At 45.0% G+C, this 24,593-nt stretch overlaps 1 protein-coding gene across 1 annotated transcript in view; it reads left to right on the top strand.

Moving 5' to 3' along the window:
- LRIG1 (leucine rich repeats and immunoglobulin like domains 1) overlaps positions 1–24,593 on the top strand; it is a 92,780-nt gene that overhangs the window by 52,036 nt on the left and 16,151 nt on the right. Inside the window, exons 4-9 of the mRNA XM_027640185.1 lie at positions 8,958–9,095; positions 10,115–10,258; positions 12,496–12,639; positions 13,488–13,631; positions 17,693–17,836; positions 21,656–21,736. Coding sequence (XP_027495986.1) covers positions 8,958–9,095; positions 10,115–10,258; positions 12,496–12,639; positions 13,488–13,631; positions 17,693–17,836; positions 21,656–21,736 — 795 coding nt within the window. The remainder of the gene's footprint in view (positions 1–8,957; positions 9,096–10,114; positions 10,259–12,495; positions 12,640–13,487; positions 13,632–17,692; positions 17,837–21,655; positions 21,737–24,593) is intronic.

Below are 24,593 nucleotides of genomic sequence, written 5' to 3'. Positions count from 1 at the left end.
AGAAACCAAAACCAGTATCAGGATTTAAGGATAAAAGTGCCTCCATGCCTTGTGCTTTTGGACCTTCTTGGTTGTCAAATGAAAATGCCGTCCTCGTTGATTAAAAGCACAAAACTTGCTTGCAATGAAAATGAAAGAAGGCTGCTGTTTCTGCCTGGGAGTGGGACAGGATTACTGCTCCACATCTGGGCTGGATCTGATTTTTAGTGTCTGTTCTTCCTTATCACAAACCCACCTCACCTTTGAGGCCGTTGGTAAGGGTGGGAGGGCTTGGGCTGCAGCCCTGACATGAGTGCTGTGCAAGTGTGGGGCTGTGGAGAGCAGGAACTCCTCAGAGCAGCAAACTGGTGGGGGTGCAGCTGGCCTCTTTCTTGGCTTCAAGGAGTGGCTTATGCATTTAATTTGTGATAGAAAATTGAGTTTGGCTGGCATGTATCAGCAGCAGAAGAAAGCCCTTAAGTTAAAAGTGCAAGAGGGAAAGCCAGTGGCAGAGTAAGAGAGTAGCAGACTGAAGATATAAACTGTAGAACATGGAAACATTGACCTGACTGTCATCTGCCAGCAACTGAATGACCCCTTTCAAATATTGATGCAGCCCTTCCTTCAAAGAGACTCTGCTGAGCCCACGACCCCATTCAGGCAGCTGGTGCAGAGCCATGTGGTTTCCTGCATTCTTGTATGAAAACTGCTGTTTACCTTATATGACTCCCCTTCTTTTTATTCCCATAGGACAGTTCTCGTCCTTAGCAGAGTTCAGCACTCAGAAGAGCCTCTCCTCTCCTTTGCAGCCCTTCTCAGTGCTTGCTCCCAACTGAGGTCAGGGAATGTGAGAAGTGACAGGAGCTGTGGTGTGGACTGAGAGCTGGAGAAGGGGGTGAGGGACTAGCACATCCATGAGTGCTTGCAGACTGGCTGTTTCAAAACCAGCATTGATTGTGCTCATGGTTTAGAGCTCCTCTCCCTCCCTTGTACCAGAGAAGTGGCCAAACTGCATTTCAGGTTGGGCTGAAGATACCTGGCCCCAACCCTCACAGGTGCATCATCCACTGAGGGATGCACTCAGTGGCTCTGAAGATAATCACTGATGAGATGGTTTGAGGTAGAGCTGCACACAGGGCTATGAGGTTGTGCTCTAGTATTGAGTTCATAAAAGTTCAGGGAAGCTCCTTACAGGGAAGCTGTGCCAGACAATGAAAGATGCTTTGCACAGCCTGTCTAATGGATCTGTGCCCTTTGTGAATACATCATTTAAAAAGCTGCTGCAGAGCACAGTCTTGATGAAACATCCAGTGTAGCCAGAAGAGAGCTGGTCCTCTTAGAACCACCCAGCTGCTGATGGGGATACTGTGCCTGTAACAGAGACTGTCTTGTCTTCAGGAATCTTAATTTGCTTTGATGTCATAGCAGGTTGTGTAATCTGCTGAAGAGATAAGACAGCTTCTGTTTTAAAGATGACTAACTTCTAATCCTGCCTGTCCCACACATTCTGCTCTCCTAATGGAATGAAATTCTGAAGGCTTTGGAACTTGTGTATTGCAAAAAATATCCAACATCATTTGGTGGCAAGTCAAGATCCGGTGAGAGTAAATGGAGATCAAAGTGAGGGAGAGATGTTTTAAAAAATACGTGGCTTACTTCAGTGGATCTAACACACAGCATAAGGTCATCTAAGAGTCAGATAGTTTTACATAAACAGTGCTAGTGCAGAATTATTCAAAGAGAATACGTATCTCACTGGATGTGGTGGGTTTGGTTACATTAGGAGAAAAGCTTTCCTTCGTGCTGTTCATACTGAACCCAACAAAACCCCTTAATGATCATCAGATCCAAGCCCTTGCTTATATCCAGTTGGTATGAAAGTCTCTAAAGAGTACACTTGATCTCCACCTCTTATCCATGTGGCTGCCTTATGAAAGAGCTGTGAGAGTGTGCCTGGCAGGAGGATAACATCTGCCCATGGTTGGGTACCCAGGGCTCAGGGATGCTCCGAGGCCACACTCGAACTGCTCCGGGGTCAGCGGTTGCAGTCTGTCAATGTGAGAGGCAGATGAGCTTGGTCCTGTGAGTGACCACAGAGAAGCCTTTAATAGACAGTGAAAACAGAGCCCTTGGGTCACACTGGTCTCACATGAATAGTCCTGTTGACTGCAGTGGAACTATTTGCGTGAGTAATAGTTTGCTTGTGGGAATAGAGAGTTCACAGCACAGCCCTTTGCAGGTGGTCACTGCTCCCGGGCCCAAAGGGGTGAATTAGCAAATCTCATCTCCCAGGCTGCTTTCTGCCTCCAAACATCCATGACCTGGAACAGAGATGCAGTCACTTCACTGTGAAAGGTTGCATTTTTTCCACCCCCTCCTCCTTCAAAAAAACTCAACAAAACTCACATTGTTTTTTGAACCCCCTGTCTTGTCCCAGCTGCATGGGGGTAGTTTGCTTTATGCTTCTCCATCCTCTAAACCACAAAACAGGGTGAGAACGTGACCTGATAAATAAAGCCCCTGACATATACTTGTTTTGAAGCTGATGTACAGCAGATGAAGAGATCTCTGCCCTAGTTTGATACAGTTGGAGTAGCTCCCTCAGCTTGTTCTTGCGTTACTGTTATATATGATGTGAATTGGAAAACTGTAAAACAGTTATGGATTTTGTTCGCTGTGTCTTAGAAGGACCTTTTTTTGAAGGAATACTAGGGAGAGGGAAGATCCCGGCATATGGTCTTGGGCAGAGCATGTAAACCTTTAAGGGAGAGTTTGGATATCTGTAAAAAATTGTGCAAGTAGGGATTTTTTTGTGGTTTGGGTTGTGATTTTTTTTATTTTTTTTTTTGTGGCTGACCCTAAAATGCAGTGGCTGCCTGGCCTGCCACTACTCTGCTCTCGTTGTGCGTGCAGCCAGCACCTGAACAAACAGAGCTGTATCTGCCACAGCCTGGGAATCCACCAGGATTCCTCAGGGAAGGAGTGATTCAGAGCATCTGAGAAAAGTGGGGGCTGCTGCCATGCATCCTTGCTTCCTGCCCAGACAATAACCCATGCAGCCTTCCCCTGAAAGGACAGTGGTGCTGTTCCCATAAGCAAATACAGCACATGTGTTGGATAGAAATACACATTCTTGTAATGGTCCAGAATCTTGTGCCTCATGGGTTATCGTGGAGAGGCTGATGTGACAGTCCAGAGTGTTAGACAGTGTCATTGGGGCTTTCTGGAGCAGTTGGGAAGTGTAAGGGCTCAGGCACTTTGGAAAGTTCAGATTTTCTGGGATGGTCTCTTGTGAAGAAATAGAGGATGGTGTGCCACAGACTTCCAGCATGTCACCTGCATGTGTTTACTTCACGTTTGCTGGAAACAGAGCTTCATCACTGCAAGGTAGATATTTCACAAGTTACAGTACAGAAGAAAAATCTTTCTGAAATAGAAGTCTTTGGAAGTAAAAAAAAATATCTATGAGTAGATGTTAAAATCACATAAGAAGCTCTGCATTGATAAAATGTTTGAACTTTGAGCCAAAGCTGATGTGCAGGTCCTGATGACGTTCTTCTCTTTCCTTCTTTCCATACATTAATAAAAAACACTTAGGAGATCTTCAGTTATTGATTGTAATAAGGTGACCAAGAAAAGCGGAAACATTTATGTTGTTGCTGTTGTAAACACAAATTCATCTTCCAGATTATCAATTACCCTTCTTGCTTGACAGGAAAATTGCTCAGGCGTTGCGCTCTACTCTGAAACCATGATTTTATTTGTTATTTTGTGTAGCAAGCGATGGGCTAAAATCAGATGGCAGATCATCTCAGGTGAAAGTTTAGGAACCCATGTCTTCGATCTTCTTCAGTGTTTCTAGGAGGATCAGTACTGGAGCTCCATCTTCTCAGAGTTGAGGAGAAGGAAGGCAGGTAGTTCCAGGCATCGTTTAGTCACAGTGTATGTGATCCCTCTCCTGTTACAATGCCTTTGATCTCCCACTCTTTTCATGGCCAGTCTCTGAAGCCAAACCTTGCCTGTCCTTTGGTAGCAAACCCTGTTACTCTTTCTGGCTCCAGCATTTAGTTTCTTTGATACTTTCCCAGTATGGAAATACTAACCAAACCCTGAACTTTTAAAATTTCTCTCTTTCTAGCCTTGTGATCTCCCTCTTTTGCTAATTTTGAAAATGTGCTGCCATATTAATAGAACCCTCCCCGAGGTGCGGAGCCTCTCGTTTGAAGCTCGGTTTTATTTTTGATGCCTGTAACAGGTGCTGGTTTAATAGGTTTGCTGTATTACAGCTTTCCCTTTTTTCTGGTGAGCCCAGCCAGATCTGTAAGCTGACACTACATGAAGGCCAAGCATGTGACTTCTCCCTGCCTTTAGCCTCGCTTCACACCGAACATTTGCGCTGCAGACTCCCAGCAGCTCAGGCAGCCTTAATTCAAGCTTTGTCTAAACCAGGAGGTTGTGTATTTAAATCAGTCCAAGCAAAGCCCCTCGTACATTCCCATCTGAGGGTCTGCTTGCTTTGATTTTCTGCTGTCAGCTTTCGAATGGGCAGCTGCTGGGGGGAGTGAACGTGGCTCAAACAACAAAGGAGTGTGTTTGCACTGCTCTCTGCATCGATTTCACACAAGGAGTTTGAAGCCACGGTCTAAATTAAACTGATTAGTGTTCTCCAAAGGACGGGCTTGCTGCAAAGACGAAGGTGAATTCTTCTCCTATTAGATCTAGTGGAAAATGTTTCACAGCCTGTTTATCAAATAAATATTCACAAAGACGCTTCAAATGAGGAAACCCACTGGGATTAAAGTGTAACTTTACCTCTAAAATACAAGCTGAGATTCCTGGAAGTGCTGCAAGCCTTTGACTTTGCGCCACCTGTTATTTTCCTGCCACCCCCTTCGGCTCCCTCCCGACTCAGAGCAAACCCAAACACGCTTTGGCTTCGCTGGAACGTTCTGCTTGTTTTTCTCAGCCCGGAGGAGCAGAGAGCGCGCGTTCGCTTCCTGATGTCCTCGTGGGCTTGGTTCAGCAGAGAGCTGGCTGAGGTTAATCCAGAACTCCTGTAATCCTGAGGAGACTCTTCAAGAGCAGTGCAAAGTGCAGGGGCTAAGAGGCTGCACTCCCTCGGGGTGTTGAGCCTGGGTGCAGGCGGGTTAAGCTGAGGGGCTGGAGGGTGACTCCCCCCAGCTCCCCTCTCTCCCTCTGCAGCTGGGGCTGACCTGAAGGTGAAGCAGTTCCTGAACAAGTGCCATATGTGCAGATCTCAGAGTTTGAAAGTAATCCATTGCTGACTCTGAGTTACCTTAGCTTGGCACAGAGATGTTACAGTTCAAGGCCTGTGTTAGCTGCAGATGAGGTGTCTGTGGGAATGATGTTGGGTATGAACTGGAAAGTTCAACTGTTTTCACCAGATCCTCCCATATTCATAAACAAACCCAAATGGGCTCCTTAGTTCTTACGATTTCTTTTTCACTTGAGCTGCTTTGACTCCAGATTTTTAGTCCTCAGCAAAGGCAGTTCTGCACTATCCTAGCAGGGTAGTCCTTTTCTATACACATGGGTAAACCAGAGGTAGAGAAGGGTTAAGGAACTTACCCAAGGCAGATGAGTTGGTGCCAGAGCTGGGAATAGAATCTAAGAGACTTGGCTGCTGCTCCAGGCTCTAATTGCACAATCTCGCATTGAAGCCCTGTCATCCTATACTCTTGAGGTAACACTGCTGAAGTGAGGCAGGGAAAGCTGTTTCCAGACTGTGATACCTAAGGAGTGAGGAGAGGAAAAGACACCTGGAGGCAAATTGGTTGTGCAAGCACCAATTATTTGTGCTTTACCGCCTGGTTTCGGCAGTTGGTACTAAAATCTGATCTGTCACCTTTGAAGCCAACCAAGTGTAAACTAAGGAGCTAGCTGGGAAAAATCCAGCCCTTTTCCAGTCAGTGATAAAGAGAAGAGGCAAAGTCTTAACATCACTGGTCTTTTTTTTTCTGTAAAACACCCTTGTGATGAGCTGGGGAACAAAGGCGGGAGAGCTGAAGGGATCCAAGTAATTACAGGAAGGGTTAAATCACATTTGGGCTCTTACCAAAAGAATGAAAAATAAATTGTAATCAAGCTAGTAAAAGGTTTGGGCAATGTTGCCTTCATATCACATGCTGTGTATAGGAAAAGTCAGCCGGGCTGGCTTTGTTTGAAGTGCAGTGCTTTGAGAGGGTGCAGTGCTTTGCAGCGAACTGTCTGACATTCCCCAGCTGGGACTGGGACTGGCCCGGAATGGTGTTTGGAGCTGAGAGTTACATTTGGAGTCAGCCCATGTTTGAAGGAGACAGGGAGAGGGAGAGAAAGGAGCCTGTTTTTTTCCTGTGTAAAATAACGCATCCATCTCATCTGCCAGCTACAGCACATGAAAGCAAGAGACAAACAGACAGAAGTCACCTGGAAACTGCTAACATGGCTCAAACAAAATTTCTTTCCTGTCCTTTTCTTCGTTTCTTGAAGTCTGTCTTCTGGGATGGGCTGGGAGATCTGGCAGGCGGGCAGATTGGATATATGTTGAGCAACCGAAGCACAGAAATATTAATACTCCAAAAAAATAACATTGGCTTCTGAAGAGCACTTCATGTCCAAATTCACTCTGTGCTCTCAGTCCCTTGCAGACTTAACTGCCCTGTGCAGAGATTGTCAGGTGATTTATAGATTCTCCAAGTTCGTTTGTACAAGCCTTCATTTCCTGTTAATTTACGGCCAGATTCATCTCAGCCATCACAGCCTAGATGAGATCAGAGCTGAACTCACAGCCCCTGCTTCAGGAGAGCTCAGGGTTTGCTTTCAGTTATGTCTGCATTGAGGTGCTTTCCTGAATCAGGCTCACACACACATTTAATGGACTCTTTTCTTTTGAGGAAGAAAAGAAGAGAGTTGAAATTTTTGAACTTGCTGATTCTACTAATTGAGTTAATTGAAAAAAAAAACCAGCTAGTCCTTGGGGGAAAAAAATTCCCTTTACCTCCAGGTGTTTAGTTAATGGAGACGACAAAATTCTGGCTATAGTTATTTTTCTTGTATTTTAGTCTCAGTATAGTATAAATTCACCAGACCTTACTTCTCCTAGGTGCATGAATGTGAAAATTCACTCTTTATTTCTAGCTGTACGTGAATATTGGTCATTTGGATAGCAGCCATGTCATTGTCTTTTATACAGTTTGTGGTTGTAGAGACCTGTGTGCCTGTAACCTGTGGAATAACCAGGTTTGGAGACATAAATTATGGCTTTCCTTTGATTTTTCTTGACGCTTTGTGTCATTGTATTAGCAGCATACTGCTATAGTGATGTAAGATTTGTCCTTAATGTGTTGTGAGCCTGCACTGAATTAAGTATCATTAAAACTCTTCAATCAAAGCAGCATTTCTGTGCCTGTTTCCCCAGTGCGGAGGGAGGGTCATGTGCTGGCTGTTTAAAGGGTGAGTCTCCAAAAAGCAAATTGTTCTGGGGTTGCAGATTTTATCCTCTTCCTGTTGCAGACACCAGCAAACGTGGTGGTGAAACAATCTGGTTTTAATAACAGCGAGGGTAAAGGAGCAGATCGTGGTGTGGGGAGCAGGTCCTTTGCCATGTGCTATTGGCATTTTCTGTTGAAGGGGGGAGGTTTGCTTTGAAAGGGGCTTGTCTGAACCCCTGGGAGAGCCTGAAGTTGGGGTGAGGCTGGAGAAGACAGGCTCCTAGACAGCTGTCAGCTCCAGTGCCTGGAAGGCTGTAGTCGGTCATCCTTCAGTTTTCCATTTCAAAGAGCTGGAGAGAGTGTCAGGAGAACTGGGACTTGCATTCAGGAGTTCTTTCACTGGCTGCTGTCTCCTCCTCTGGTTACCCAGTAGGTAGCTGGATGGATTAAGGCTCGGGACTTGTCTGAACTCTCTCTGCTATCTCTTATTATTCAGCAAGTTCCCAAGTGTCAGGTGAGCGTCTCTGTTTGGAGTGTCTCACTCACAGCCTTGCCAGTAATAGCAGTGACTGGTCTAAATTCACATCAGGCGTGTGCTCTACTTCTTGTGACTAATGCACAATGTATTTTTTTTTAATTGATTACTGTTCCCTCTGCTGATTCAGGCCAGGAAGGAGTCAGAGAGGAAAGGGGATTTTTTGTTGGACCTTGTTGAGTACAGATGAGGTTTAAAGGTATTTAACTGTTCGGTGGCTGCGGAGACACAACTTGTTGTACCTTCTCCAAAGACAAATCTTAGATTGAATCTTTTAGGCTGTACTGCTGCAATCACAGGTGATCAGTGCAGGGTTTGATCCTGTGATCAGTGCTTGGGCAGGCCTGACACTGCAGAGTTGTTGTCCTGATGGTACAGTGGGACAAAAGTAGCAAAAGATGAGGAAACGCTTTCAAGAATGTTTGCAAATCCTGTTACAGTATTTCTATGTGTTACAAATCATTGTAACATAGTGCAAAACTGGGAATTTTCAGAAGAATCCTTAGGAATTAAGGATGTTTTACATTACAACGTCTTGCAACTTTTTTTGAGATTGTATTTACTTCTCTGCTTCCTTCTCTGTAAGTCCCATCCTCTGTGAATAACATTGGCAGCATTCCTCGCCTGTGGGATTAAAATCCAGCCATGTAGTCCTTACGTGTAACAAATCCATTTTGGAAGTGCAGGCCTGTAGAAGAACGAGCCCAGATGACTGGAAGAAGAACTGATGAGTGGAGTCAATAGTTCTGCAAAGGGGAAAAGCGTTATGCCATAGCAGAAAAAGTGTTCTAAAGCCTGCAGATGCCTGTGAGCTGGTCTCTGGCCAGAGGAGCAGTGTGGGGATTAGGGTATGTCTCTCTGGGATGGGTTTCTCCTCCAACAACTGTTGAAGAAGCACCGTAACTGAGTGTACGAACTCAGGGCCAGCCTGGGGACCTGCAGCAGCCTCGAGTGTTCTTTCTGTTTTTCTAAGAGAACTAAATAGTTTCTGTTTCTCCTCCTGACTTTTTCAGGCATCACAACAGGATCCGCAGCATTGAACCAAGTCAACTGCAGCCCTACGTTACCCTGGAAACGTTGGACCTGAGTTTCAATGACATCACGGAAATCCGAAACGGCTGCTTTCCACAGGGACTTCACATAAAGGAGCTGTGAGTTTTTCTTGTTGGGAACAGCTTTTGTTGAGTTACCCCAGCAGAGGAAAGGGCCTCAAACCTTTAAAAAAAAAAGAGAAGTAATGAATATAAGAAGTATAGGATTATTTGTCAGGATTTTAAGTGCAAAGGAGAAGTAAAAGGCAGCACACTGTCCCTACTGCCATGTTATTTTTTGAATGCTGTCTTTTTGGTTTCTGATGTATCTCTAAAGAATGCAGATTATTACAGTGTTGCAGAGGAAAGGTATCCTGCATCCTTCAAATGTGAGTGGATGTCTTTACATCTGCAAACCACCTACAAGCCAGCAGAACTGTTCATGTCTCTTCCCCTGTGGGAAGTCTGTATGCTCTTTCCCAGATCAGCCCATGTGCATCTGGAAGAGTGGAGGGAGAACAACTATTTTGTCATTAAAGTGGCTACTGAAAGAACAGAAATGTCTCGTTAGTTATTAGAAGAAAGCTGGGGATTAAGTGGAGTAACACTCTCCCTATAGAGATGTCTGACTATTCAGAGAAACATAAAATAATCTGTATTTTAGGTACCTTTGAAGCAGTGCAGGCAAATAACCTGCCTGCATTAAAGTTTACACTTAAGTTTCTGGTGCTGGTTGTAAGAGGGTACTGGAGAGTGGTGGTGTGACTTATGTTTGCCTGTTGTCCTGTAAAAACAACCTCTCTGGCTAAGACTGGGACCCAAGTAAGAAAGAGCCGTGGGACACATACTGAGGGGAAAACAGGGAATGAATAGAATCATCCTACACTGGAATATTCTCCAGTTTTTGGCTTCCACTCCTGATTGCCTTGCTCTAAAGTAGGAGGGTATCAAGGAGCTCTTGGGAAGTGCCCAGGGATTCTCCACATTCATCACAGGCTCTGTGCTCTTTGTGCAGTCAGAAGTCCAACTGGTTTGAAGCCATTGCTGTAATTTCACCAGCCCATCTCGAGACCAACTAAATGCTGATAAAAGGAGATTTCTGACAGAACTGTTCATTTTTGTGCTGTGATTTATTGCAGCTACCTGGGGAGCAACAGAATCAGCACCCTGGAGCCTGGTGCTTTTGATAGTCTGTCACGGTCCCTGCTAACACTTCGTCTGAGTAAAAACAGGATCACTCAGCTTCCTGTCAAGGCGTTCAGGCTACCCAGGCTAATACAACTGTGAGTAGAAATGTCCACTTTAATTAAGCTCAGCCTCACTTTATGGAGACAAAATGTCCCTGAGGATATACACACCAAATGTCACCCTTCCTCACCTACTATCTATAAAATGTAGAATACACTATGCAGCAGTCTCCTGCCAGCACCTACTAAAATATGTTGGGAGAAGGTCCTTTTTGTCTTGTAGCTGTTGGCTTTTCAGGCCACTTTTTGGATCAGCTGGGAAGGGAGGGATGCTGCAGCAGACATCAGCATCTTGTGCACTTGGCAGAGTGAGACAAATCCATTCCCTTGCAAGCTGCTGATGTCTGTGGTGCAAGAGAGGTTTGGAAGAAGTTTCTATTGCGAGTGACAGAGCTCAGATACCATGTTAGTTTTTCAAGACCACACAGGTATCTTTATGTGGCAATAAAAATGCAATCAGGGAAGGTTGTTAAACTGTGCAGTGATATTTGGGCAGAGAAAATAGCACTCAAGGTGAGTTAACACACACGTCGTTGTCCTGCTTGCGTGGGGACACAAAGACATCTGCAGCTATAAACGTGCTCTGTGTGTAAAAAAAGTAGCACTAATTGTTTAGCTTTTCCCTTCTGCTGCTGTTGGAGAAATGTGCCCAGCCTGAGGCTTGTTGCAATCTTTCCATCAAATTTGATAGGCAAAAGGTCAACCTCTGTCTGTTAACATAAAATCCACACAAGCTGTTGGAACTCACACCTCTAAATGGCAGGGAAAGATCCTTAGGCAGTGGTGTGGCCAAGGAATGTGTGTGCATTTGTGCTTGCATGCATGCAGGATTTATAGCAAGTTTGGGGTTGAACAGGGTGACAACAGCAGATGCGTCTTAAAAGTCTGTTGCCTCTCCTTTGGAAGTTACTGTCCATTGAGTGAGAGCTTGTAATCCCCTGTGTTTGACTGCATTATGTGCAAAACTGTAATAGAAACAATTCACTCTGTTTAGGAACACAGTTTGCACTGAAAGTTGGAGTAATTGGTACTCTTAATGACAGCCTCACAGCTGGTTGTTTAACCCTGTGGATAAACATGAATGAATTGCAAGTTATACAGATTGATGTGTTGTAGAATTTGTGTACTTTTTTCTAGCAAAACCTATTTCACTAATAGCCCAGGAAGTGCAGTACGACAAGGGACTTTAGGCCTGCAAAATCTTAATTGCTTAGTTGACTTTAATTACACTCAACTTGAGTGCAAGTTCAACATTGTTTTTTTTAGACAGTTGAAAAGTAAGCTTAAAGTTTCTATGGCTTCCTCATCTTTTCCAAAACAAGTTCTGATGTTGTAACTTCCACCATTTTCCTCAACACAAACACTGACTGGGGAACTACCCTTAGGTTAGTCTTGTATGTGTGGGAAAGTATCCATTTTAAAAGCTCTCACTTCAGCTTTAGTGCATTGGGTTGAGGTTTTCCACTGACTTTATGTAATTGGCTTTTCACCTGCTGTGTCTGGGTCAAGCAATCCGTAAGACTATTTGATATAGACTGGTAAAATCTGCTGTGATTGTGTTCATATTGCTATTCAGAAAAAAAGATAGTCCCAAAATTTATGAATTCTTCCCCACTCAGGGAAAAGAAAAAGAAATTTAACGAACCGAGTTGCAGAACTTTGTATACACAAAATACTAGCACTGCCTTGTTATTGGAAACAACTTGTTTCTCTCTTTATTAGTTTCTTATAGTAGAAAAAAAAAAAGTGAAATTTGTCTGGGGAACTGAAAGCTTTCCTTTCAAACTTGGCCATAAAGTTTCCTCTTGAGCCCACAGCTCTTGGGGCACCTCACCTGCATTTTTCAGAGCACATTTTTACTGGGCAATTACAAGTCCTGTAAAAACAATGGGTTGTAAGGGGAATAATGCTGATGTTTGGCTGTACTGGTTCAAATGGTGTCTGCACTTGAGACAAGACGAAGTGTGAAAATTGATGAAAAGGATCAATGGCTTAAAAGAAATGCAGAGAAAGGAGGGATGAAGAGGAATTGCTGCAGTCTGTTATTCCTCTATAGTGGAAGTCTATCCCAGGGTGAGTTTATTTAAGCAATCACACCCAGCTGACTTCCCTGGATAGATCTGGAATTGAAAGTTTCCGGTGCATTTCTGCTGTCTCCCGGGAACGGTTGACAGAGGAGTTGTTGGCATTGCTGTCCCCATTGTGTGCTGCACAGATGACTTCGTGAGAAAGGACTGGGGTTTAATAAACTTGTATGGCCTTGGTGATTGTAGGGAGCTGAACCGGAATCGCATCCGCCTGATTGAAGGCCTGACGTTCCAGGGACTGGACAGCTTGGAAGTCCTGAAACTCCAACGCAACAACATCAGCAAATTGACTGATGGAGCTTTCTGGGGTCTAGCCAAGATGCAAGTTCTGTAAGTTTGCGAGAGGAGTTCTTTTCCCTTAAACAGACAGGACTTTACCTGCTTTCATGTCCTTCTCTGCATTTTAGCGAGGACTCCCCAGAGACCCATGAGCACCTCTGCCAGTCCTCATGCTTCCCATTATGTCCTGCATGCCCAGAGCTTTGCCATGCTGCAGCAGTTTCTGTTTAGTTGACCCACAGTTTAATAAAGCTCATTGCTTTACCAGGTGTTCAGTCAAAAAAATCCTGTTGCTTGTGAGTTTTCCTTTGAAAGTTTGACGATTCGAACATTCTGTATGATATGATCTCAGTTGATCTTTGAATAAAAGCTTGTCTGGTTTCTGCAAATTTGTTTTTGCTGACACGTGGGAACTCTTGTGTTGCAGACATGATTATTCCACCTCATGGCATACCTAGAAACCAAACTGCCCTATCTTGGTGATGCTTTCTTTCCATACCAGGGAACAAATTGATTAGTCATTGCAGAGAAATGCCTGAAGCTTCCAACATGCTTGGCGTTCAGGTGTGTTTGCAGGGTCACAAGGCAGCATGTTTCTGGATGCTGCTGTCACACAACTGACACTCTGCAAATACAAACTTGATTGGGATGCTTTGAACCCAGTTTACTTGCAGTGGAGCTTATGTCTGCAGTCACAGCTCCTTCTGGGCATTTCCTTTGTGTTGTCCTTGAATTTCCTTCTATCTTTCATGTGACAAGAAATGCCCACACATGCATGTATCCACATGGGTGTGTAGAAAGCAGTGTAGGAATGGCTAAAATTCCAATTCTTGCTGGAAATTCTCCAGCATTTGACCAGTGCTGCTTATCTGTCAATTCCTTCTGATTTTTCTCCACAGCCACCTGGAGTATAACAGCCTGACAGAAGTAAACAGTGGTTCTCTCTATGGCCTCTCCTCTCTGCACCAGCTTCACCTCAGTAACAACTCCATATCCCGCATCAACCCCGATGGCTGGAGCTTCTGCCAGAAGCTGCATGAGCTGTAAGTTGGTTTCTGTTGTGTTGTGTAATGTTGGCATGAAAGAGGAGTAAGGAATTTTCCCAATCACAAGGCTTACAGCTCCCACTGTATCAACCTGTAGAAATGCAGGAGCTGCAGCCTCCTAAGTGATGCCCTTGTTATTTATGATGTTATGACCTTCAGAACACCTGATTAAAATATGTTTACACAAGAAACAAAGACTAGAACCCACTAAAAGTACACAGTGCCAAAAGACCTGGAGAGTTTGTGAGCTGTGGCTTGCCAATGCTTTTAGCTAGAGAGTTACAAGACATGTAACTTGCCATATAATGACTGTACAGCCTGGAGGAAGCTTTGCTCTATCCTGTATATTTACAAAGAACAATCGTGTTTTTAACCAGCAGAGATTTGGCCCTTTAAAGGCAGTTCTCCTGTTTACACTTTACCCCTTCCTGTAGGGTTCAGTTGTTGAAAAGTAAATACATTGGCTTTGCTCTCCTGAGGTTTCCAGCTGTGAATACAGCATGTTTGATAAATGAAAGAAAGCCTTGCTGCTGAGGACAGCCCCACAAGGGTGTCTTTTGGGCTTGTGGCACTGCTTAATGCCTTTTTGAAGAGGCACACATGGACTTGCAGTATTTACAGAAGTAGCTGTCATCCCCTCGGTGGGACTGTGGAAAGATTCACTTTTTTCTCTGGAGAGCTTGACACATGTGGTTAGTGGGGCTGTAATTCATTCTGCTCGGTGCTCAGAAATGTTAAACATTGTTAGGGATTCTCCTGTCCACCGCAGAGCACGGTAAAGCAGCTTCCTGCTGCCAGAGATCTCACTCTGGACTGATATTAGAGGTTGGTGTCTGCCCACCCAGCTGTGAGCCCCTAGACTTCTGGGCTGTGGACTCAGAGATAGGTGGACACGACACATGTAATTCCTTTAAGTTTAGAATTAACATATTAGCCCTGTGATCAGCTATTTAATCCAAATTATTCATTCAGATGTGGGTTATTTTGGAGGGTGCAAGGAAATACTTTATTTTCGGTTTTAGTTAAATACATTTGTGACTGTTTAATTACCTGATTTTTCAAGTTGCTGTGAAACTGCCCGTGCCTAAAGGGCTAATGTCAGAACTCTTTTAGGGAAAGCTATGCTTGTCTTTTCTGCCTGACACTGTCCTGCAAGCCCCCAAGGTTTAGACTGGAGGTTGCATGCCATGCTGAGTCCTTTTTTTGTCAGTTATGGATCGGGATCTCATCCAATCAGCAGTGCTAATGGTGAGCTCCCCTGGCTTAGGGGCGATCCTCTGCAGTAACTGCAGAAACCCAGTGCAGGACTCCCCTGTGCTGGTGCAGGATAGGTTAGATTTGGAAATGTGAGGTGGTGGGAGCCATTGGGGTGTGCTCGGCCTGACAAACAGGATTATGCTGGAGTGTGAGGCCAGAGATGACAGTGACTGAGATGTGAAAGGCGATTATGTGGGTGTTAGCACACATCCCTGCAAAATATTACAAGCTCTTGCAGGTGTTGCCTTAAGGGCAAGGCTGCTGCAGGGAGCCATCAGATCTCCTCACTGAAACTCCCACAGCCGGAGTATTTGTAGAGTATTTGCAGGAGAGGTCTGCCCTGGAATTGAAGGGTGAGGAAAGGAAGCCGTAGATACATCCAGACTGACTCGTACGCTTCATTAAATGTGAACGTTTCGTTCCTGATTGAAAGATCCTTGCTTGTCTCCACTATTGCTAAATCTACTGGGTTTCAGTTACCAGAAAACACTGTGTGTGGTTGTACAGGGAATGAATTTCAATTCTAAGGAAGGAGTTGGTCGTCTGAAGAAGAAGTTGTCTCTCATTCAGTTGCTAGGACAAAATGTGACCCCAAGACTCTGGTCTGATGTAAAAGCTAACAAGGAAAGAAAGCTCTTGCCTTGTTATGAGCATGAGAAAGGGCTGATTGTACTCACCAGTCAGGTGCTAGAACACCAGCATCATGGAAAAACCCACAGTGGGAGCATAGGATTTCACCAGAGGTAAATGATGACTTGGCTGCTGGGTCTTTCCTTTCACTTTTTACCGGTAGTTTGGTCAGTGGGAATGAAGTGTGTCAGATGTACCTAGTCCAGAACGGGCTGGCAGCAGGACACTGCTGCACAGCAGGACACTGCTGAGGAGGGAAAGCTGCTGTTTTGCAAATTGGCCTGTCCCATGGCAGGAAGTAGAGCCCTGGAATGCTGGAGAAGCCACTGCCAGGTGCGATAGCTCCTGAAACCTTCCACGTGGTTGCACCATTGGGGGAATCTCTAAGTACTGCTCTGTCTGTCCATCTTGAGGTGACAGCACAATTGCCAGAGAGAACGTGCCTTCACCAGTTGTGGCAGGAACTCTTCTGTGTAGAATCAAAAGGAACTATTTATTTTCTCAGCCAGGTTTAGGATTGCTTTTGAACACTATTTTTTTTTTTTACAGCCAAATTCTTTAATCGCAGGTGAGGACATAATTTTGACCAGATGCCAGTTCTTCATAACTAACACTACAACTTCTTTAGGAATGAAAGTATGTTGTCCCATACCTTCAAACTCATTAATCTTTGCTGAACTTTTTCAGAGCTTGCCCTCTACCCACTCACACAGCAGCTAAAGGATAGACAGCACTTTTGCCAAGTAAATGACACTCTCAGGGCTTTAGAGTATGTGTCTGTTTTGACTTAGGTTTTGGCTTTGCAGTGAGTTTCATGCAAGCCCTAGACACATTTTTAAGCAAACTCATTAACAGGCAGTACTAGAAGAGGAATTTGGAGGTTTGGAACTCAGTGAGGTTTTTTTTTTTGTTGTCTGTGCAGTGAAGGATTTCAGTGCTTTTTCAAAGCTGCATAACTCCACTCTTTGAAAAGCTGAGCAGCCCAAACCGTCATATTCTTTGAAGTGACATGTGGTCCCAGGTCTCTAAAGTATTTCCAAAAATCCAGTGCCTGCTGCCATCCTGAGAGGTCCCTCACTTGCAATCCAAGCTAGCCTTCCACAGCAGCTACACTGTGGCTTTGCTGCATAGAAGGTGGTTGCACAGTGTGAGAGGTGACTGCAGTGGCTTGTAGCTTCCCATGGCCTGCCCTTGATGTCAGATCTCCAAAGCCTCATCTGCACCTTGCTGGGAGAGAAAAGCAGCTTTCTTCCTACCAGCTTCCAAACTGCGACAGGCGTAGCGCTTAAAAAAAATCTCCCAAACCAGAGATAATACAGGCAAAGGGGAAGAGATAGCTGGAAAACTAGGAAAAAACCACCAACCCTCCAACACGAGCATCTTGTAAGTGGAGAGGATTTCAAGCAGACTGTGTACTCCTTGACAAAGGGGAGCTGGAGGGAAGGCGGCTGGTTTACAGCAGATCCCTCCTTCCTGTGCATGAAAGGAAGCTTTCAATTGCCTGGTGGTGAAATGCTCTTGGATCTGGGCTGGGGTGGAGGCACCCACACCCAGATGCCTGAGGCTCGCTGGGCACCAGTGCAGAATGATAAGACACATCCTGAGTACAGAAGTCTGGACCCTGCCAAGAGCGCATGTGAACTTCAAAATGCGTGTGTTTGACGTCTCTCTCCACCTCTGAGGGCGCAGGGAAGGAGGGACTGCTTTTTCCTGTAGGCCTCGGAGAGAATCCAAATGGGAGTGAGAATTAAACACAACCATCTGAGTGTTTCCTGTACCTGTGGGGACTGAGGGGACGGTGCTCCCAGACCCTCACCCAGCCATACAGGAGCAGGAGTAGCTCATCCATGCTGTAGCTGACTCTGTGTATGTGTGTGTTGGCTTGTTGCTCTCAGTCGCATCCGGGGGAGCCTCTCTCTGTAGCCCACACAGAAGACTTTCCCATAGCTTGGTACCGTCTCTTGCTCCTCCAAGTCATCTAGGCTTCCCCACAGGTATCTTGTAGGATATTTACAGGCTGCAGTCTTATTTCCTAATCCAGCTGTTATGTATCCACCCAGTACATCACCTCCTACAAGCTGGTTGTGGGAGGCAGGGACTGGTTGGCACAGAGGAGTTTGGAAAATACCAGATGGATTGACTAGGGCTGTTGTGGTTTTTTTTTTCCTCAGAATACTCTCCTACAACAACCTGACCAGGCTGGATGAGGGAAGCTTGGCAGACCTTGGGGGACTGCACGTGCTGCGGCTGAGCCACAATTCCATCAACCACATTGCAGAAGGTGCTTTCAAGGGACTCAAAAACCTCCGTGTCCTGTAAGTTGCTCCCAACTTTTACCAGCTAACATCCATCTTCCCTCCACAGTTGTGTTCTGCTTTGCAGGTGCTTTGGGTGCCCGTGTCCTCAGTGTCAAACTCCCCTACACACTGCTCTGTTGTCTTCTGTGTTTGCTGCGTTATTCAACTTCAGTGAACTTGTATTTTTTGTTTAAGAGTGGTTAGGAGAATTGTAGTCAGACAGCTCAGTGTTGTAGGGTGTTTTCAGAGTAGAGAGCTCTGGAGTAAAATTATGGGAACATAGGGACAGGATCCTGAATCTAGCCCAGATGACCAAAAATCCCTGAGGTCTCATTCATGCAGCTAATAGCAGAATTTCTCTTGCTATCATGTTGACTTTAACTGAAATTCTTAGAAAATGTTAGTTTCTGTTGGGTCATCGTGCACTCAGTACAGCACTGAAAACTTGAATATCCACTTAGATGTGCTATCGAGCACATTTGTTGCTTTTTTTTTAATTAATTATTAAATATAAAATTAAGGGCTAAGATGGTGTTAAGTAAAAAACAGTGGCAAAACAAAGACATTAAGGGGTTGGGCTTGGGATTTTATTATACCAGAAGTGTAACAACAAATGAAGCTTCACCCAGTCTTTGATCCAATCATAGGAATAAGAAGCTGCTTCAGGTACCATGGGAGTAACCAGGAGTCTTTCTCTTTAATGCTGAATTTGGTTCATTTGTGTCATGAATTGCTCTGTGCTCTGATTTTCATGGTAAACTCTGAAAAACGAACAAGTTGCCATCCTATCAAAGGAAAAGTTTTACATGCCCTCATACTGAATTGCAGAGTGATCCATCCAGCAATGGCTGTGGCCATTTAACACAAACTTTTATTTTAAAGTAACTGACACAACATAATACCTGGAAATGTGACACTGGAAATGAGCTTGCTAATCCAAATAGCGTTTTCTAAGATTGTAGGACTAGCAGAGCACATTAGACAGATCAGTGTGAACCTCCTCTGGGATCCCAGCTCTAGCATTGTCCCACTGTGCACTGTTAACCCAAGAGCTGTGTTAGATTGAACTACATCTGGGCTTGTCTTATGAACGTCAGAAGATGGGGAATCCTGCTCTAATTGTCCATTCCTGAAGCTGTGTTGTCTCTGTCTCCTTGTTGGTACCTGCAGGGCTGCTGGCTGCTCTCCTCTCTCTGGGAGCTGCAGGCTCAGCACCTTCGTCTGGCACATCACAAAGTTCTCACAGTCCACATTACAGCACCAGCCACACTCTCAGGCTGGTTGGGTTCACAACACTGATTTAATTCTTCCTTCAAAAGAAAAAAACACACTTTGATACTTTTATTCCTCTTCAGAAGCCCATTGTGGCCCAAGTCTTTAAAAGGAAATGGGAACAGAGAGATCTTCCGTCTTTACAGTACTTTTTTGCATCTTACTCTTTCCTTTATTGAAAGTTCATAGTGAAGGGAGTGACTGGAAAGTGAGTTTGGGTTTTATTTGCTTTTTTTAAACTTAAGCCAAAGCCTTTCAGCCACTGGGCATTCAGAGAGGGACCTCTCTGAGGCAGCTGTCAAGACCGGAACTAAAGGTTTCCAAAGAAAAATGGAGGGGAAGGGGAGCTGGTAGTTCTCTTTGCTCTGCAGTGAATGTGGAGCCTCTTTTATGTCCCGGGCAGAGGGGGGAGGCGGAGAGGGAGAGGGAGAGGGAGTGTGTGAGCGAGCTCTAATTTAATAAAGAGAAAGGCCTATTGGGTCCTGCACCTGGTGAAAAAGAGCCGAGCATGCTTTAATTATGGGCTATTGTTGGGGAGCCTTTGGTGGGTGTGAAACTGCTGAAATGTGGAGCTATTCAAATAGAGGTCAGGCCCGGAGACCTCAGAGCACAATGATTAACAAGGCTGCGAGCATTCAAGCTCAGCCAGCCAGAAAGAATAGGAAATTGGCAACAGGGGCTGGGAGAGGAGTTGGAATACAAAGAGAGCTGGGCCAAAATACCCCACTCTTTTTTTTCTCCCTCTCTCTATTTTCACTCATTTGTTAAAAAGGTTTTTATTCCTTCTTTCTAACACTAAACCTTTGAGTTGCCTTTGGATGAACAAGCAATACCATTTTCTTTCCCTTTTTCAAGAAAACACAATGCATGGCAGTCAATTAATAAAAGTGTGTGTCAGGGCTCCTACAGGCTGTTCCCACTTGTCTGTCTCTGCCATGGGAAAGGGTTTGCAGCTCCAAAGACCAGTAGCCCGTGGTGAAACTGAAGAGGAGAAATGTCTGAGAAGGGATTTTCCCTTACAAAACAAACAGAACAGTGGACACTGGCTTGGCAACCATAGGGAAGACATAGAAACTCAGCTCCAGGAGGATGTATTTGCTCCTGTCCCACTCGAATAGAGCTGGAAATGCCATCACATCAAAGCATTTCTCCTGGACTTGTCCCTTGTGCCACCACAGCATTATGTGCTCTCGCACCCCACAGGGATGTTGAGATTTTATCCACCCACAGATCACCCTGACATCCACAGTGCTGCTGGCTAAGGCCAGGTTTCCCTAGGGACAGGAGATTCAGGTCTCAGGCTAAAGCCAGCTGAGAAGCAGGAACTGTGGCTTTTGGCCATCTCCCTTCACGTCTTTAGTTTTTACACCACAGCTGAGAAAGGAGCAAAGACTGCAGCCAGCTGAGGTACTGGGAGCAAAAACCTCGGCTCCATCTCAGCTGAGGAGAAACATGCCCTTACTAAAACTGTTCATTTTTAAATTTCTTTTCCCTTCTTGTGAGTTACTGTGTATTGGTGCTGCAGAGCCCAGAAGCTGCACTCTGTGAAGTGTTGCAAAATGGAGGGGGGATTGTTTTTTCTTTTTTGGTCTTAATATTTTTTTATCTGGAAATGTTCTGATAATAATCTTCAAAAGGTGCAAAAGGAGTACCTGAGGGTTCGGGGGTTATCTGGGTAGTGAAGTTTGCTTTGGTGTTGGGTTTTGCCAGGTTTTAAATCAGAGTGATGTAACAAAACCAACAAAGCCTATTTGGTTTTTCTTTCTTTTTACTTAAGGTTAGAAATGATGAATTTCTGTCTGTGTTGCTGGGTATTCATTGCTAGCTGGAATTAAAGCTAGGAGGGAAGGATTTTTAAACAGACTGTTTAAACAGCTTTTGTGGATCTCTGTGTTTGTTCTCTGTGCTTGTTTTTCTCCAGAGCTCTTTGACTCTTGTAATTGATGGTCAATTTGAAAGCCAAAAGAAGCTAACTCTGAAAAAGGAATTCTTACTTGTTTTGTTGTTTTGGGTTTTTTTAAAATGTGGTTATGCAGAGAGTTAGGCTGGTATAGAGATGCTGGTGCTTTCCTTTGTTGAGTTTTCAAGTTCATTGCCAGAAAAAATGCAGCTTTGTAGCAAATATACCAAATCATCTTGCTAAGATGCAGCTATAGATAAATACATGTATGCACCGGGATAGCCAAAGTGTACCATTTAAGGACAGCTGTTTATTTCAGTTTAGTTTTGACACTTTATTTTCATTTTCCTCCTTCTGTTTGGATGCATTTAACTAGGAAAGGACTGAAGCTGCTTGTAAAGAGTATCTGTCTGCTCCTGTTGCTGTCCCAGAGGGTTTCAGCTAGGAATAAGCCAGGAGTATTTTTGGAATGAACCATCCCAGAATGGGTCAGTGCAGGAGAAGAGATTAGTAATGCTTTGCTGCAGGACTCTGCATTTTCTGATAACCACCAGGAGAAAATGGGAAGCTCTCATGTGGAATTCTCCAACTTTCTTCCATTTGTTAGTGACAATGAGACTGGGACTAAGATGCTAATTCCAGGCTTTCTCTTGTCCTCTCCCCAGGGAACTGGACCACAACGACATCTCAGGCACAATAGAAGATACCAATGGAGCCTTCACAGGCCTGGAAAACCTGAACAAGCTGTGAGTATCCCTGGGTTTGAATTCTGCAAATTCAAAAGGAGTGAGTCTGTCCTGTCCGATGCAGCCTTTCCTCCCTTTGGAACAAGATAATCAACAGAAAATCTGAGATGTGATAGTTTTGCAGGCTCACTGCAAGAGTGCAAATGACATTTCTAAGGAGGTACGAGGCAATTATTTCCTTTTAAAGTGGGGAACAGACGGTGCCACATACTGTAGTTCAGAGACACAGAAGAGAGAAGTTTAAGTTGTTTCATTTGTAAAATTCAGCACAACTGTTCCTCACTTCTAAAAGCAAACAAACAACAAAAAGGACCCCTTGCAATCTTCAGCCAAGCACTGATTGATGCAGCAAATAACAATAAACAGAAGAGAAAAATCACCCCACTTCCTGTTACAACAGAGGATTGAAACAGGATTCGTTTCTGTGGGATACTCTGTCTGAGAGTGATCTTTTGGGCTTGCTTCCATGTGCAGCGACAATAAAAGGCACCATGGGGCACAGGCTCTTGAAGAGATAAAAAGAAACCCAAGGCAAGCATGCGCCTTGCAAATGTTTATGGCTCGCTCGGCCTTCGCAGGGATTTTCACATTGCTCAGTGCAAGTTCCTATTCCATTTGAAATGGGCCATATAAATCAGCCCTGTCAGAGCAGCCTCTGATGGCTTGTGACAAATCAAGAGTCTCTAATCATTACCTCTTGCCTTTGTTGAAGTTCTCAGCACCCCCCCATCCCGCTGTCTCTGATGCTGGGATGGCACAGCCAGAGGTGCAGTAAAAGTACCTCGATGGATAGCAGATGGCTGGAATGAATCCTGGCAGGCGGGATATTGTCATGCTCTCATTAGAGGCTCCTCAGGGAGTGGGACGAGCCATGGCAGGATTTGTGGGGATGTAATGCTTAGAGAAGAAGAATTTGATATCACAGACAGAGGTGGCATTTGATCGTTGCTGAGGGGAGTCACTGGGTCCAGGGAGAGGGAAACCAAGTTGTAGCTGCAAGTAAAGTGAGGCAGAAGAGGACTGAAGGATGGGGGGAGCCAGGCAGGGAAGTAGAAGTAGTGTGTGGGATAGAGAGGCCAGTAGGAATTGCTGTGCACATGGAGTCGGGAAATCTTCCCACAAGTTGCTACAAAAAAGCAGATGTGGTGGGTGGAAGAGTCCTTGGCTGCTTGAGTGAAGTTTTCGGTTTGACTGAGGAAACCAGTGAAACCATGTGAGCAGTTAGAAGGGTAATGGGGGCAGAGACTTTGTCTACTGGAATTTGCAGGCTGCAGGGATTGTGAGTCTGTAGTGCTGCTTTGACAAGGTGGAGGAAAGGAGCGGAGAGAGAGAGAGAGCTGTCCTGGTGGGACATCCACTGTAGGGCATCTCTCCAACATGGCTACTGGCATGGGAGCAAAAGTAGTGGTCCCATGTGATTGGGATATGTTAGAATTGCTGGATGCAGCAGATAACAGGAGAGAGGTGAAAAAGCCAGAGGAGACAGCATTGACGGAAAGAGTTCAGCAAAAGGATTCACTCAGCAACCAGGAACAGTGAGCCCTGATGAGCTGTGGGGGTCAGGCAGAGGCCAGGAGGTACAGCAGGGAGCGGGAGGAGGAAGGAAGGGAGCAGGGGCAGCCTGTGGGGTTGTGTGTTGGGAGCTCTGGGCAGAGGAGCTATCACTCCCCTGTGAAGTAGCTGTGGCCTGATCAGATGTTTATCATCTGGCACAAGGAGCCCCTTCAAAAGATGGCTGGTTTGGGCTGCCGGTAGCAAAGGATGCAGTGGGGGCTTGTGCAAAAGGAAGTTGGGTTTGCATCTTTCTTTGCATTGCTGACCTGTGTCTTTCCTTGTACATGGACCTGGGCTGGCTCTGAGTGTGGCTGAACACAGGGAAGGACGTGCAGGGAAGTTTGGGGGTGATTGCAGTACATTTGATAGCTTGCAAGAGCTCTTGCTTGTGTTGAGTTGGTTTTGGGCAGGCAGGAATGGTTTGAGTACCTAATAGAACAAACCTACTGTGGGACAGACAGCTTGCTGGGATCACTCATTGTCATCCAGAGTGTAAGGCTGGAAAACCCCTCAGAATATGAGATTATTTTATTTCTTGAGGCATTTTGAGGATACTTGGGAGTGACCACTTTTAAAAGGATCTCCTCAGAACTGTTTTAGCTCATCAGCACATAAATCTCAAACTGGTGATTTCTAAGGCTGAAGTGAGTATCAGGATTTTTTCCTAAGTAAAAGATCAGCCTTTACAGCAAACATTTCACTGTGTGATTTAGGGCCTGTGTTTAAACTGTCAGCCGGCTTTAAATGCATTAGCATACAAAAAATAAATGGGCACTTCAGAGGAGACCTTCCAATGAATTAATAATCACCTCAGCTCTGTGGAGATTGCCTTAAAAGCCGTTCCCCTTTGATGTGGCACAGATTAGCCTCTGAAAGGATTTAGCACAGAGAGGGTTGTTCGCTGACATGAAGGTGTTAAACAGAGATGGGGAGGCCAGTCACTTTAGCCTTCTCTGAATTATATATGAAGCTCTCCAGGATGGAGAGCACAGGCCTAAATTAAAATGTTGTTTCAAGAACGGGAGTTGAGAAGCACCGAAGCATAAAAAGCGTGGATGGAATCACTGGGGAACAAACGAGGTTCCTAATTACTCAAGCTGCTAAATGTAACCGGTTTTTTGATGGCTCACTCAGCGACTGAGATCTTCCTGCAGGTGTACAACTGGCAGGAGGAGAAAATACTGCTTTCTAATGAATTGCGTGCCTGGCATGTAATTACACTTGAGCAATCACGGGGAGAGCTGTGCCCGGCTCTGCCGGTGGAGGAGCACTCAGGGATGGTTGTGGGCTGGCTAATTGTGAG

This window comes from Corapipo altera, unplaced genomic scaffold (genome assembly GCF_003945725.1).
Source record: "Corapipo altera isolate COAL_440 unplaced genomic scaffold, ASM394572v1 55, whole genome shotgun sequence".
In the NCBI taxonomy this organism is placed as follows: domain Eukaryota; kingdom Metazoa; phylum Chordata; class Aves; order Passeriformes; family Pipridae; genus Corapipo; species Corapipo altera.
This window is presented reverse-complemented; position numbering and strand designations above follow the sequence as displayed.